Source organism: Drosophila melanogaster, chromosome X (genome assembly GCF_000001215.4).
Source record: "Drosophila melanogaster chromosome X".
Classification (NCBI taxonomy): domain Eukaryota; kingdom Metazoa; phylum Arthropoda; class Insecta; order Diptera; family Drosophilidae; genus Drosophila; species Drosophila melanogaster.
In genome coordinates, this window is record NC_004354.4 from 15973284 (window position 1) to 15986919 (window position 13636).

The 13636-nt window shown below is 42.9% G+C and overlaps 5 protein-coding genes and 1 long non-coding RNA gene across 11 annotated transcripts; 4 read left to right on the forward strand and 2 right to left on the reverse strand.

Annotated features, from left to right (window-relative positions):
• Nucleotides 1–271: 271 nt before the first annotated feature.
• On the forward strand, nucleotides 272–634 carry lncRNA:CR45527 (long non-coding RNA:CR45527). Its single transcript, NR_123929.1, has one exon. It is a non-coding gene; the product is annotated as a long non-coding RNA:CR45527 (long non-coding RNA).
• Nucleotides 635–1141: 507 nt separating this feature from the next.
• Or13a (Odorant receptor 13a) lies at nucleotides 1142–3423 on the forward strand (the record flags this gene model as incomplete). The annotated part of the gene is made up of 6 exons (NM_078635.3): nucleotides 1142–1494; nucleotides 1778–2209; nucleotides 2762–2861; nucleotides 2923–3030; nucleotides 3089–3277; nucleotides 3349–3423. 6 exons carry the CDS (start codon nucleotides 1142–1144, stop codon nucleotides 3421–3423), a joined length of 1257 nt encoding a protein of 418 aa, NP_523359.2.
• A 161-nt stretch (nucleotides 3424–3584) lies between these two features.
• On the forward strand, nucleotides 3585–4377 carry CG42766 (uncharacterized protein). 2 transcript variants are annotated; one of them, NM_001201669.2, is made up of 3 exons: nucleotides 3585–3810; nucleotides 3872–4033; nucleotides 4140–4377. In NM_001201669.2, exons 1-3 carry the CDS (start codon nucleotides 3700–3702, stop codon nucleotides 4161–4163), a joined length of 297 nt encoding a protein of 98 aa, NP_001188598.1. In that variant the 5' UTR covers nucleotides 3585–3699; the 3' UTR covers nucleotides 4164–4377. The 2 variants fall into 2 exon arrangements, with proteins under 2 accessions (NP_001188598.1, NP_001188599.1); NM_001201670.2 differs by having other exon boundaries at nucleotides 3872–4377.
• A 306-nt stretch (nucleotides 4378–4683) lies between these two features.
• Cep164 (centrosomal protein 164) lies at nucleotides 4684–9661 on the reverse strand. Of its 3 annotated transcripts, NM_206753.3 has the most exons (4): nucleotides 9479–9661; nucleotides 9081–9406; nucleotides 8456–8567; nucleotides 4820–8389 (listed from the first exon to the last, which is right to left on the reverse strand). In NM_206753.3, the coding sequence occupies exons 2-4, from the start codon at nucleotides 9235–9237 to the stop codon at nucleotides 4918–4920; spliced, it is 3741 nt and encodes a 1246-aa protein (NP_996476.1). In that variant the 5' UTR covers nucleotides 9238–9406; nucleotides 9479–9661; the 3' UTR covers nucleotides 4820–4917. The 3 variants fall into 3 exon arrangements, with proteins under 3 accessions (NP_001285312.1, NP_996476.1, NP_573095.1); NM_001298383.1 differs by having other exon boundaries at nucleotides 4684–8389; nucleotides 9081–9661; NM_132867.3 differs by having other exon boundaries at nucleotides 9081–9661.
• An 827-nt stretch (nucleotides 9662–10488) lies between these two features.
• Nucleotides 10489–12122, forward strand: Slc25A46a (Solute carrier family 25 member 46a). Its single transcript, NM_132868.5, has 4 exons — nucleotides 10489–10668; nucleotides 10731–10844; nucleotides 10908–11255; nucleotides 11311–12122. Exons 1-4 carry the CDS (start codon nucleotides 10637–10639, stop codon nucleotides 12080–12082), a joined length of 1266 nt encoding a protein of 421 aa, NP_573096.1. The 5' UTR covers nucleotides 10489–10636; the 3' UTR covers nucleotides 12083–12122.
• Nucleotides 12123–12189: 67 nt separating this feature from the next.
• On the reverse strand, nucleotides 12190–13525 carry ND-20 (NADH dehydrogenase (ubiquinone) 20 kDa subunit). Of its 3 annotated transcripts, none has more exons than NM_001298384.1 (2): nucleotides 13455–13525; nucleotides 12190–13400 (listed from the first exon to the last, which is right to left on the reverse strand). In NM_001298384.1, exon 2 carries the CDS (start codon nucleotides 13391–13393, stop codon nucleotides 12728–12730), a length of 666 nt encoding a protein of 221 aa, NP_001285313.1. In that variant the 5' UTR covers nucleotides 13394–13400; nucleotides 13455–13525; the 3' UTR covers nucleotides 12190–12727. The 3 variants fall into 3 exon arrangements, with proteins under 3 accessions (NP_001285313.1, NP_573097.1, NP_727921.1); NM_132869.4 differs by having other exon boundaries at nucleotides 12566–13403; NM_167476.2 differs by having other exon boundaries at nucleotides 12566–13462.
• Between the last annotated feature and the right edge of the window lie 111 nt (nucleotides 13526–13636).

Consider the following 13636-nt stretch of genomic DNA (forward strand, 5'->3'; position numbering starts at 1 on the left):
ACTGGGAGATTCCCAATCCCGGCCATCCCATCCCATACCAATATATCTCAAACCAAGCCCAGCCGAGTGGCCACATCTCTCGCTCTCCGCTTCTATTGTCACGTCACAATTCAGCATCTTGGCTCTCTCGGGCTGTGTGGGCCACATCCTTTTGGTCCTCGGATGGATGTTGGTTGGTGTTCGGCACTCAGCCGCTGGCTCTCTCGCCGAAAGTCGGTAAAAAAAAAATCCACTCCTTGGCCCCAACGAGTCTTACAATCCGGGTACGTCTGTTTATGTCCGTTATGTGGAGCAAAAGGGTATATTGTATTCGTGCAAAGGTGCGTAATTGTAAAAGGAAGTGTAGTATACACCTACGCCTCTACATACGTTTCCATCTAGCCGTGTCTGTCTGTCTCTCTGTATCTCTGTCTGGCTGCCTGTCTATCTGGCCGTCGAGATCTTGGCCAGAACAATGGACAGAGAACTGGGTCCACACTGTTCCACGCCACAGATTGGCCACGCCCCCGTCGTCTAATTGAATGAAGCTATATCCTTCTTACGCCCAGCTAGCAGTGACCTGATTTAAATTAACTGGTTTCGAAATGAAGTTTGGGCGAATGAAAGCCTAAAAATAAATACAGACCGCATTGTTAGCCAACATACATAAATGGAAAATCATGGAAAATTACAATGAAATAATATGTATAAGAAATTGAAAAAAAAATATATATATATCTAAAAGTGTTACGGATTTCAGGCGCAGGTTGCATGTTTATACTTTTAGTTTTGCTTTTTAATTTGAATATATTAAATTGAAAACAAAATTGAAATATGTGCACCTGTTTACCTGTTTATTTTTCGAGAGCAAAACGCACTTTGTTCTTCAAAATAAAGCAAAATTAAAATACACACAAGTAGTATAGTTTAATGGATTTCACAGGCACACACCTCCTTGGAAAATGCGTTTGATCAAAATTTCATATTCGGCACTTAATGAGGTGGTAAGTATATGCCTTGTGTGCAAACGCTTTCTAAAATATTTACTGTGCAATTAGGGTAAATGATTAAAAAAGTGGTAATTTTAGGGCGCAGTTGGTAAGCTATAAATGAAAGAAATGCCTTAAGATGTACCTAGTGCTGTGGCATTTATCAGATAGTCATGTTCTATTCGTATCCCTACAAAGCACTTAGCTTTCCCATTCAGTGCGTTTGGCTGAAACTGAATGGTTCTTGGCCATTAACCGAATCATCGAGGCCATGGAGGAGCCAATCCTTATTGGCCACCGCCTACATCGTGTGGGCGTGGTACGTCATTGCATCTGTGGGCATAACAATCAGCTATCAGACGGCCTTTTTGCTGAACAACCTTTCGGACATTATTATCACCACGGAAAATTGTTGCACCACCTTTATGGGTGTCCTGAACTTTGTCCGACTCATCCATCTTCGCCTCAATCAGAGGAAATTCCGCCAGCTTATTGAGAACTTTTCCTACGAAATTTGGATACCTAAGTGAGTCGATTCATTAGGGTTATTATAAGCGATGTTAAATGATCATCGCATTAAACTGCAGAGCATTGAAAACTATAGAGGTTTGCAATCTTACTTGAGTAAATGCGCAGAAAAGTGTGCTACATTGTTGTGTGCAAAAGAGCAAACTTTGCTTTCTAAGCATGCTTTTGGACACTTAAAGTGGTTTTGAGATAATATAGACTTTTGAGTAACTATACCCATCTTCAAACTGTATTTGTAAGAAAATCTTTATTTACATATATAAATATATGATGGGTTCCAGTTCTTCCAAAAACAATGTTGCCGCCGAGTGTCGCAGACGCATGGTTACCTTCAGCATAATGACATCCTTGCTAGCGTGCCTGATCATAATGTATTGTGTCCTGCCGCTGGTGGAGATCTTCTTTGGACCCGCCTTCGATGCACAGAACAAGCCGTTTCCCTACAAGATGATCTTTCCGTACGATGCCCAGAGCAGTTGGATCCGATATGTGATGACCTACATCTTCACCTCCTACGCGGGAATCTGTGTGGTCACCACCTTGTTTGCAGAGGACACCATTCTTGGCTTCTTCATAACCTACACTTGTGGCCAATTTCATTTGCTACACCAACGAATCGCAGGTTTATTTGCGGGTTCCAATGCGGAATTGGCCGAGAGCATTCAGCTGGAGCGACTCAAACGTATTGTGGAAAAACACAACAATATTATCAGGTTGGTATCGTGCCAATATTCAATTACAATGATTCTATTACAATGATCCTATTACAATGATTCTATTACAATGATTCTATTACAACGATTATATTACAAATATTCTATCACAACGATACTATTACAATGATTCTATTACAATGATTCTATTACAACGATACTGTTACAATGATTCTTTTACAACGATTCTATTACAATGATTCTATTACAATAATTCTATTACAACGATTTTATTACAATAATTCTATTACAACGATTTTATTACAATGATTCATTTCAATGATTCTTTTACAACGATTTTATTACAATGATTCTATTACAATGATTCATTACAATGATTCTATTACAACGATTCTATTACAATGATTCTATTACAACGATTTTATTACAATGATTCATTTCAATGATTCTATTACAACGATTTTATTACAATGATTTTATTACAATGATTTTATTACAACGATTCTATTACAACGATTCTATTACAATGATTCTATTACAACGACTCTATTACAATGATTCCATTACATGTTACTTTGATTTTGCCAATAGTTTTGCTAAGCGCCTCGAGGACTTTTTCAACCCAATTCTACTGGCCAATCTAATGATTTCCTCCGTACTTATTTGCATGGTTGGCTTTCAAATAGTTACTGTAAGCATTGGCAGTAAATATTTTAATATAATGACTAGCTTTTCTTTCTAAACTTCATAAGGGAAAAAATATGTTCATTGGAGACTATGTGAAGTTCATAATTTACATATCCTCGGCCCTTTCACAATTATACGTTCTTTGCGAGAATGGCGACGCATTGATAAAACAGGCAAGAATGTAGATTGTTTTTTTTTTTAATATATTAATAAACTATTTCCGATAAACAGTCTACCTTAACAGCGCAAATTCTGTATGAATGCCAGTGGGAAGGATCCGATCGCATTGAGATACAATCGTTCACGCCAACAACCAAGCGAATCCGAAACCAGATTTGGTTTATGATCCTCTGCAGTCAACAGCCTGTAAGGATTACGGCTTTCAAGTTCTCAACGTTGTCCTTGCAGAGTTTTACGGCCGTATGTCTACAAAAAAAAAATATATATATATATATATATATCAATTGCACAATTAAACTCATCTCTTTCAGATTCTAAGTACCTCGATAAGTTACTTTACATTATTGCGGTCAGTTTACTTCGACGACGAAAAGAAACTAGATTAAATAAAAACGTGGAGCTCTGTTTAAGGTTATGTTGCTTTCTGCTGATTTTCAAAATTCGAAACTTTGACAAATTTTGAAGCTGGGATTGGAGCTCCTAGAGGTTATCCCTCTCCTTGCACAGCCAGCGCTCCTAGTTGGCCATGATTTAATGCCCTAAATCTGGTTCGTTTTTCATTCGGTACCTTTCAGTCAGTACGGAACAAATATTCATACAATCTTTTCGAGATCTTTTATAAGTTTTGTAAATTCATTTGTACTAACTTACATCATTTCGCCATGCCTTCCGTCGAGTGGGTCTGTGGTTTGCTCTACTACGTTATGCGCACCTACATAAAGGTATTCGTATCCAGTTGCGAAGCACACTTCCCTATCGATATCCTTGACAAGGTGAGTGAGAAATGGATGGAGCAGCATGTGATGGACTCAATACACTATCCCAAACTTGCAGATTGTGTATTTGATAGATTTCGCCGAAGTTTCCATGAAGATAATGCGCCGGCCAAGAAATTACACGAATCCGACTGAGCGCCAAGCGAGACGCCTTCAATTCTACAATTTCCTTTTAAAGTTAAGATTTTTGGCACAGGTGATCTACACCTTGGTAGCCGTGGTAATTGGGACACTTAAAACATAAAAATTTATTTAATATGTTCCAAAAAATTCTATACATACTCATTGAAATATTTTTTTTTTTTTTTTTTTTTGACCATTCTAAGCTTTCTGTAATCCATGTAAAATAGCGTACAAAACGGGACAGGGCTGCGACCCGCGCTGATTGTTTGGACTGCGATGTGCTGTATTACTTGGCTGCCGTGGCTCCTTGAGGGACTGATCAACTATTTGTTTAAATGATGGACGCCATGGCGTTAGACATATATTTTTCAAAATTTTCCCTAACATGTAGCTATTCCTGAAATGTAGCAAATAAAGCACTGTTCTGCTTCGTACATTCTCAATTCTTCACGATGAAGGTGTGTGAACTTTTTGCGACGACTGTATACTCTCTTCAGCATTCTAACTCGATTTCGTGCATTTATTTTGCAAAAAATGCCAAAATTTGGCCAAAAATTAATTTCACAAAGCCTGTCAAAAAGTGATATGGGTTCTTAGTATTGGTAATTCGTATTAAAAAATAACTGTACTTCTTTTGGCCATTATAGCCATTTTTAGTCAAGTTATAACCAAAAAACCCATCTTAAATATTGCATTTTTTGCCAAAAATCAAAAATGGGCTAAAAATTTAAATTTTCAAAATTTATTAAAAAGAGATACAGAGCTGCACAAAAACTTAATTCAATTTGACTAAAAACTGCTAAAAACGATATACAATTTATTTGATTCTTAAGAATTCGCGACTATTCCCAAAAGTAGATTTAAAAGGCCAGGCAAATATTTTCTTATTTTTAATGAATTTCTCAGACAAACATAAGATCACAAATAGTAACTATTAATATTTTTGTAATTAAAATATGCACTACCCCACACATCCTTGATCTAGATATCGTTCTTGCGCGCCGAGCTTCCAGCAGTAGTCGTAGTATTGATAATAGATGCACTGCCGCTGTTCAAAGAAGCACTAACCTCTCCACCGCCACCACCACCACCACCGCCACCTGCTCCACCTGCTCCACCGCCCACCACAGTCTGTCCCGATGGAATGCCGTGCTGAACGAGAAAATCGTGCTCATTCTTCGCTTGCCGCAGCCAGTTGCGCAGATCCCGTGTGCGCTCCACCAGGCAAGTGGTGTAGTTGACGGCCCGTGGACTCTGGGACACAATGGTGTTGGCCGTGAGAATGGCGGCGCCCATGGAGCTTTGCATCCTGCCGGCGGCTAGCTGGCGATAGGTCTCCAATCGATCGGCCAGCGTGGGAATCGAATGGGGAATATGCACGGCTCCACCGCCCTCGATGTCATCCGATAGAGAGAAGTTCTGAGTGCCAGAGTGCTGATGCTTGAGCACCTGTGACCATCCGAGGTCACGTGGCGATAGGATCGGTATGCCCGATGCGGTTTGATCATGTTGCTGTTGGTATTGCTTTTGCCCGAATATATCGAGAATTTCCCGGATCTCGGCATTGAGTATTTCCAAATTTTCAATACACTCGTTCGACTCCTGCTGGTAGTAGTCCTTCTTCTTGTGGAAATCCGCGGCACTGGCCAAATCGGTGCTACTGAAGCCAGAACTGGAGTGCGACGATAGATCGCTAAGTGTGGCCGCATCGTCCATGGTGCCCAGGTCCAGGATCGATTTCTCCTTCTCGTAGATCCTCAGCAGACTCTGTTCCAAATGTCGCAGTCGTATTATTTTCTCGCCCAGCAGGGAACGAGTGCGATGGAGATTCACCTCCATCTCGGTCAGTTCCTTCTCCTCCTGGATTAGCTGATCAATGGAATGTTTCGGCGATAGGGCGGTTATCTTCCGCTGCTGGCCGATCTCCCGCTGTCTAAGGCGGAAATTTGTGCGCTGTGTCCTTAGCGATTCCTTGGCCCGACGCACCGAATCCCGCTCCAGATGGATGCGATGCTTGAAGAACTCCAACTCCGAGCCCACACCATTCGGCTTGATGGAGATGTCGGTGAAGGGGTATCGCAGATGATAAGGTGCATCCAGGGTATTCTCGGGAAACTGATCCTCCAGCGCCTCGAGTTTCTGGAGCTGATGACGCAAATTCTCCACCGGAGTGCAGGGTCGTTCGCCCTTATAGCTGGTATCCGAGTTCAAGCGCGACGTGGATGCCGATTTGGTGCGCGAGAAGACGATCCTATTGATTCCGGTCGACTCCTTGATCTGGTTACTATTGTTGTTCCTCTCGAGGTTCGATTGTGTGGCCACCGCAGCCACCACTCCATCCCTCGAAGAGTTGCCATTATCACTGGCCGTTCTGGCGGAGAGTACTCCGCTGGCGGACTTCAGAAATGGTCCATAACGACCATTATTATAGGTATTCGATAGGGTCGTATCCGATTGACTTATGGAAGTATTATCATCCTGCAGCTGCAACTGCCGTATGTTGTACGACTTGGTCAGTTGACTCTTGTGCGGAACTGGACATGGTTTGACAATGGCCTCGCCGGCAATTGCCTGATCCGAGTAGCTGAGCGAGCGATTATCGCTATTTCCGGATTGCGGTTTGTAATACCGCTCCATGGAGCGTTCCATTTCGGTGCCACTATTGGTGGACTTGGTGCTGTTGGTGTGGTTATGCTGGGGCGCCATCTGCGCCTCCCGCCGGCGATTTCTTCGCTCCAGCGACAGCTTCACGTCCGTCTTAAGGCGCACGTACTTCTCCTTGAGGCACCTGTACTTATCCTCCAGCAGGCGCTTCTCGCACCTGACCTTCTCGTACAGCCGCTCCTCGCCCTTCTCCCGGAATCGCTGCTTCTCCGCGTCCAGCTCGCGTGCGAACTTCTCGCGCATCTGGGACAGCCTGGAGCTGTGCTCCCGCCGCAGCAGCTCCTCCTCGCCGTGCAATTCCCGCTCGAGATCGCGTAGGATCTCTTCGTGATTGGCCTGCAGGGCGTCCATTCGGCTCTTGTGCTCGGTGGCCATCAAGGTGCGCTTGCTCTGCAGCTGCCGCTCCAATTGCACTCGGTATTTCTCCATTTGCAGCTCGAATGCCTCCTCCAATTTGTGCTGATGCGATGTGAGCCGGAGATCGTACTCGTGACGGAATCTCTTGAGTTTCGCTTCGTGATCTCGTCGAATGGCCTCAAAGTCGGTCTGCAACTGGGCCTCCTTGTCCGCAATGTTGGCCCTAAAGGCTGAAGTACTGCATATTGACTTGTCCGATGCAGGTGCTTGGGCCGATTTGAGCTGCAATTGTTCCAGCTCGTAGCTGTGCTTTCGTCCTAGTTCCTCCAAATCGAAGGCATTATTTCCGACCAGAAGTGATGAGTCCTGTTCCGATTTATTAATAATAAAGCTACGCACCGAACTGCCCTTCGAATCGGAATCTGTGTCGTCGTAAAATAATTTTGGTGCATCAGTGTCCTTAGTTTTATCCGAGACTGTATCTCCTGATCCTGATATTTTCACTACTTCCGGTATAGTCTTTGGTATAGTCTTATTCGCGTCTGATAAGAAGGGATTACGATTGTATATGGCCTCGTCATTATCGGGCCAAGGATTAAGTGCTCCTTCCCTATCATCTTTATCTACGTCCTCATCTTCAATCACATCATTATCCTCATCATCATCCTCATCATCATCGTCGCCTTGAACCACCACATCCTCATCATCATCCTCCGACTGTGAGTGCTCATTTTGCTTATAGGCTTGCGTCATCTTGATGGATTGAGTCTCCTCGGGGGAGCTCTTCCCTCGCTGCCCCTGATCCAAATTAAATCGCACGCTCTTCTTATCCTCCCCCTCAACCGTGGGCTCCAGTCGATCTAGCCTACGACTTATATCGGTTATGCTCGAATCGCGTAGAATACCCTTGACACCGGACGGCGAGGTATATCCATCGCTTTCGAACTGTCTATGTGCCTTTTGAAACATCGATACTGTACCCGAAGGTTTCGTACCTCCTTCGTTCTCCTCTGACCTATCGGTTTTTCCATTCATTTGACTAGTGGGCGCGGGTTTATTCGCTATTTGTGGCTTTGACTTGGTCACCTCGAAGCCAAGCTGATGCAATCGACCCATATCCTTGGATCCAGATTCCAAAAATCGACTCTTGGCACTACTAAATAAGCTGGCCTTGCTGGCCACCGACCATTTCCGGGCCAAACTGTTCAGGGGCAGTGGACCCGGCGATGGAATATCATCGATACCCTGCATGCTGCGTATTCCGGAGTCCAGTTGCGACAGATCATCGTTATCCCCCACCGAACCCGTGTCCAAAGGCTTCTGGCGCGCCTGATTAACCAAATCGCGATATATGGCATCTAGTGGATGGTCCCATTGGGACTCTTTGGTGCGCGTATTATGGTAGTAATGGCCATTCTTCTCCTCCGAGTAGCTGCCATGAAGTCATCCAAAATATAATTACTTTTGCATGCATTTTCAGTCATCTTGCAATCCTTACCATATCTTCCAGTCTGTTGGCAATGCGGCCATCAATCCTTCCTTGGCCAGATAGAGCAAATGCGGTTCCTTCTGAGGATCGATTCCAATCAGGGAGGCATACTCATTGATTTCTGTGCAGGAAAAAATGGTATATACATATTTAAATAAAAATTTGTTGCACAACTTTTAACAATTAATAATGAAATATGCTCTCAATATATTGTTTTAGCATAGTGAAGGAGATGAAAATGTGTTTGGTAATTTTTACAGGCTATAAAAAAAAGACGATAAAAACTAGTATATAACCCTATTTTATATACATATATATTTTTTTGTAAAATTTTAAATTTCTATTCTTTTGATTTTCTTCTTTATTTTCAACTTGAATATATAATATATAATAAAATTGATTTTTGCAGGATAAAAAATGTCTTTCATTGATGTATATATATGTATATACCTAAGAACATATGTATATGCTCCAAATGGTCAACACGCCTACCTCAATCGTTATACACATGTAAGAAATCACTTTTTATTGGATTCGAGGCAAACGAATTGCTTGCCAAACGTGAATTTTCACCGGAAAAGCCGATATTACATACTCTCACCCACAATTGGGGTAACTAGTCAACGGAACTTACCCTCCGATGAGGGGAAACACGCCTCGTCGAAAACCTCCTCGCAGATGACGGACGACGAGCCCTGGGATGATGATGATGGTGTGGCTGGGAGGGATTTGGTTAACTCAGCGGACGCCGTGCTCGAGGAGATCCTCTTGCACACGCTGGTCGTCGTCATAATGGGTACTTTAACTGGATTTCACTAACCGAAGAAACTCGAGCGGAGCTAGCGTTTTCGTTGCTCCGGGAGTTATCCGTACTCGAAGTGTCGTTCAATATATTTGCATATATTGTTATACTTTTCGGATTTGACATTCATAGTTCTCCATACTATTCCTTAGCGAGTCCTGCCGACAGCGGAGCAAATGCCAGAATAATCGGATGCAGTTTGACCTAAAAATGAAAATACAAATACCTACTGAGTCATCGCTATACCACTCAGTATGTGCGTGTGTCCATGTCGGAGCATGCTCCGAACGTGGGTTGCTGGCCAATTATCTGGTTGGCAACAGGATATTGCAGCGAGTTTGCGTGTCCGCGCAGCCCGACGACTCCCAGGTTCCAGGTCCCTGTCCTTTCCACCACGAAAGCAGACGAACAGAGCCTCAAAAGGAAAATACCATGGTTTTAATACTGTCGTTATACTATCGCAGGAAAACACCTGAGAAATAAGGGTGTGGTGTGTCCTTATTTCGGGCAAATTCCACTTATGCTCGTTTTACATGAAAATTGATTCCTTCGTTTAGATTCCCTTACCTTTTCGTTAGCGTTTCAAGGGTTTTCTTTAGAAAACTATGTTGTTTTATGCACAATTACCAAAAATGATATTTCAGGATCCTGATTAACAAGCTTAATATGCCCTCTTTTTAAGCATATTTAATAAATTAAGGTATTCTATTGGTTTTAAAGCGTTTTTAATAAATTAAGGTATTCAATTTGCTTTGAAGCATTTTTAATAAATTAAGGTATTCAATTTTCTTTTCAGGAGAGCTAAAGTATAAAAATTCATGGAATTGACTGTAATATTTAAAAAAATGAACATAAGGTATTGTACAAAATGGGTGGCATATGATTTGATTAGGAGTATTATAAAGGTTTCGTTTAAAATACATTGTAGCGACATTAAAAAGGATTTATTACTCAAACAGCTGTTCTTAATGAGCGGTATTACTCAAGTATTGGGGTTTTTAATTCTATGCGGGTTTAAAAGAGTTTACTAATTTAATATAGTTTAATTCCCAATTTCATACTGCATGTTTAATTTTTATGCACAATATAAAAACAACTGATTCATAAATTCATATTTTTCAAACATATATCCAAACATATAGATAATGCTTAACTAGGAGTGTGAAAATAATGATTTCACTTATTTTGATAAGATGTGACGCTGTGGAAACGCACCGAAAGCTTTAATACCAAACCAAAATTAGTAAGACCTTTTGTTTCGGTAATTACCATAGGATTGTTCCAATTATACTTCAAAACAATTGGATATTATGTTTAAAACACCACCCAGTCCTGCCTGAAAATAGTTAATAATATAAATATCCAACTAGCAAAGAAGACGAAAAGTTATGGCGGGAATGAATGAGTACTCTAGCCTAAAGTATGTAAAATGGTATAATATATAATCACGATGCCATACTAATAAACATCATCCATTTATAGATTTCAAGCGGAGTATGAAACGCACGATGATCACCTGGGCAAGGAGCATCGGACTGGGGACCGGGATCAACATTTACCCGTGACCTATGGCCCTAGCAAACACTTGGGAAGCAGGTACATCCGAAATGAATCCGAAATCAATTCATTTGTTAAATTATATAAATTCCCATTAATCAGCCTTGAAGAGCGCGAGAAGGCGATTGTGGACGTCGTCGGCGTACAGTGGGTCTCCCTGGTCACCGAGAACCTGCTTAGCCATCCGTTTGTGGTGCTGCGCCGCCAGTGCCAGGTGTACAATGCCTCGAGACGCTATCATTTGCATCCCTTTCAGCTTCTGCCCAGCATCGTCCACCTGCACAGAAGGCAGGGACTGACGACCCTGTGGAAGGGCGTGGGCAGCTGCCTACTGGTGCGCGGCATGACGCTGGCCATCGACGACTTTATCTCGAAGGTGACCAGCTGGCCCAAGGATGTGAATAGTCGCACCACGCTAAAGCGTTTCGGACAGCATCTCCTGCTCAAATGGTACCCACTTGACACCCTAATCTCGACCATTCTCTTATTCCTTTTCAATTCACAGCATAAGTATCGGCCTGGTGGTGCCCTTCTATGCAGCTTCTCTCGTCGAAACGGTGCAGAGTGATATTGCCAGCGAGAAACCCGGTCTATTCGATGTATTCCGGGAGGGAAGTCTGCGCTTGTTTTATTGGAGCTCTCCGCAAAAGGGCCGTATGCTACCAGCCTGGGCTCTAATCGGGCCAAGTGTCTCCTTTGGCATCACCAAGTATCTGTTTAATCTCGTGATACGGGGCGTGTCCTCACGCATAATGCGGCTTCGTATAAAGAATTCCCAGGACGGCCAGGGTGGAAAGTATCAGGACACCACGCTGGAACAACAGAATGCGGACATCTATGCCAGCCTTATTGCTATCATAACCACTGAGGTCATGTTCTTCCCGTTCGAAACGATTCTACACCGTCTGCAATTGCAGGGAACACGAACTATAATCGACAACCTCGACAATGGCTACGATGTCGTACCCATTCTAACAAACTATCAAGGAGTCGTCGATTGCTATCAGACAACGATTGTCTCCGAGGGAGTTAGTGGCCTCTACAAGGGCTTTGGAGCCATGATCCTGCAGTTTGCGGCACACGTGGCCGTCATCAAATTGACCAAATGGGTTGTGAATCAAATCGTAGAGGTCATCTCCAACCGACCACCACAGCGAATAGTGAATTACTATAATCTGGATGAGAATGCTTGCAACTCCAGGTCCACGACCTTGTCGCCAAGCCTTTCCAGTACCGAAATGGGGGAGATTAGTCTTGGGCAGAATTCACAAGACTAGTTAATGGCTAGTCAAATTATATTGCATATGTAAATTATACAAATATTTATTTCTTTTTGTATTTTTCGTTGGGTTTATTGGGACGTTAGCATGAATAATTGTATTTTAAGGGTTTGCTTACTCTGCAGTTGCGTTAAAAAAAAATCTGCCAATTAAAAAATATAACTATTTTAAACACTTTAAACTGAGCTTATATTCTTGCACTTTGTGTCCCGAAAACGTCAGGACCTTGAAATGAATACAGAAAAATTAAGTAAAAACAGCAGATTGTCCTGTGGTTGGTGCGATCGTTTCTATGACAACTAAATGATATGGTTGTGTATACAATTCACGATAAAAAAAAGAGGAAGGAGCCGTTAACTTCACGCTCATTTTGAAGGGAAACAAAACTTTTTTCGAATTCACGATTTTCATTACGACCGTTGGCAAACACACGTACGATTCAAGCTGACGTTTGGATACAGAAGCACAGCTTGAATGTTTGTATTTATATCGAAAGGCATTTATTTGCAATATCCTCGTGATCCAACAAACAATGTATACAACAACTGAACGTTAACAGAACGATATTTAATATGATTTCTGTTCGCAAAATCGTATGTCGTTTGATGTTTCACATTTTAAATATAAGTTCCGATCGTTGCCTTACTTCCTATACCACATCTGGAGCGTCTTCATCCGCTTAACCTTCTTCTGCAGCTGCAAAACGCCGTACATGAGCGCCTCGGCGGTTGGCGGACAACCGGGTACGTATATGTCGACGGGGATTATCCTATCGCAGCCACGGACGACGGAGTACGAGTAATGGTAGTAGCCGCCGCCGTTGGCACAGCTGCCCATGGAGATGACCCAACGTGGCTCGGGCATTTGGTCGTAGACCTTTCGCAGGGCCGGTGCCATTTTGTTGGTCAGCGTGCCAGCGACGATGATGACATCGGCCTGACGTGGAGATGCACGGAACACAACACCATATCGATCCATGTCGTAACGCGGAGCAGCGATGTGCATCATTTCGACGGCACAGCAGGCCAAACCGAAAGTCAGTGGCCAGATCGAGCCCTTGCGACCCCAGTTGAGCAGATCGTCCAGTCTGGCCAGTGACCACTCCGCAACGGAGGACTGTTTGGTGCCGAACGGAGAGTAGCCCTTCTTGGGCAGATTTTGGGCCACTTCGGCAACTGGAAGCGTTTGTTGTTGGCGCACCAGGGCCAAATTCAGAGCGGGCAGCGCCGAAATCGACGCATTCGGTGTCTGAGTCGCCTTTTGGAGAGCCCGGGACAGGGTCGATGACATCATCGCCGAACGCAGCATGTTGATCCTGCTAAAGTAAATCTGTAGTTATACTAGGACTGGGCATTTAAACATTTAATACCTATTTATGTAACTTCAACTTATTTCGATTTATAGGGGATGCGTATGATGTGACCGCCGCCGAACTACTAACTAAAATACCAAATGCACCAGGAAAATATACTATAAAATACGAATTTACTTTAGATATCCTATTCTCACACAAGCACATCACTTGCGGCAGCATGAACTTTATGCCCTTTT

What these genes read in the sequence shown, in the direction of transcription:
- CG42766 (NM_001201670.2), top strand. Translation starts at nt 3,700, where the DNA reads ATGCCTTCCGTCGAGTGGGTCTGTGGTTTGCTCTACTACGTTATGCGC. An exon ending in CTATCGATATCCTTGACAAG is followed by an intron (nt 3,811 to 3,871) that starts GTGAGTGAGAAA and finishes CCAAACTTGCAG; the next exon opens with ATTGTGTATTTGATAGATTT.
- Cep164 (NM_001298383.1), bottom strand. Translation starts at nt 9,237, where the DNA reads ATGACGACGACCAGCGTGTGCAAGAGGATCTCCTCGAGCACGGCGTCC. An exon ending in GTGTTTCCCCTCATCGGAGG is followed by an intron (nt 8,568 to 9,080) that starts GTAAGTTCCGTT and finishes TTTCCTGCACAG; the next exon opens with AAATCAATGAGTATGCCTCC. An exon ending in CCAACAGACTGGAAGATATG is followed by an intron (nt 8,390 to 8,455) that starts GTAAGGATTGCA and finishes ACTTCATGGCAG; the next exon opens with CTACTCGGAGGAGAAGAATG.
- Slc25A46a (NM_132868.5), top strand. Translation starts at nt 10,637, where the DNA reads ATGGCGGGAATGAATGAGTACTCTAGCCTAAA. An exon ending in AATGAGTACTCTAGCCTAAA is followed by an intron (nt 10,669 to 10,730) that starts GTATGTAAAATG and finishes ATCCATTTATAG; the next exon opens with ATTTCAAGCGGAGTATGAAA. An exon ending in CAGCATCTCCTGCTCAAATG is followed by an intron (nt 11,256 to 11,310) that starts GTACCCACTTGA and finishes TTCAATTCACAG; the next exon opens with CATAAGTATCGGCCTGGTGG.
- ND-20 (NM_001298384.1), bottom strand. Translation starts at nt 13,393, where the DNA reads ATGCTGCGTTCGGCGATGATGTCATCGACCCTGTCCCGGGCTCTCCAA.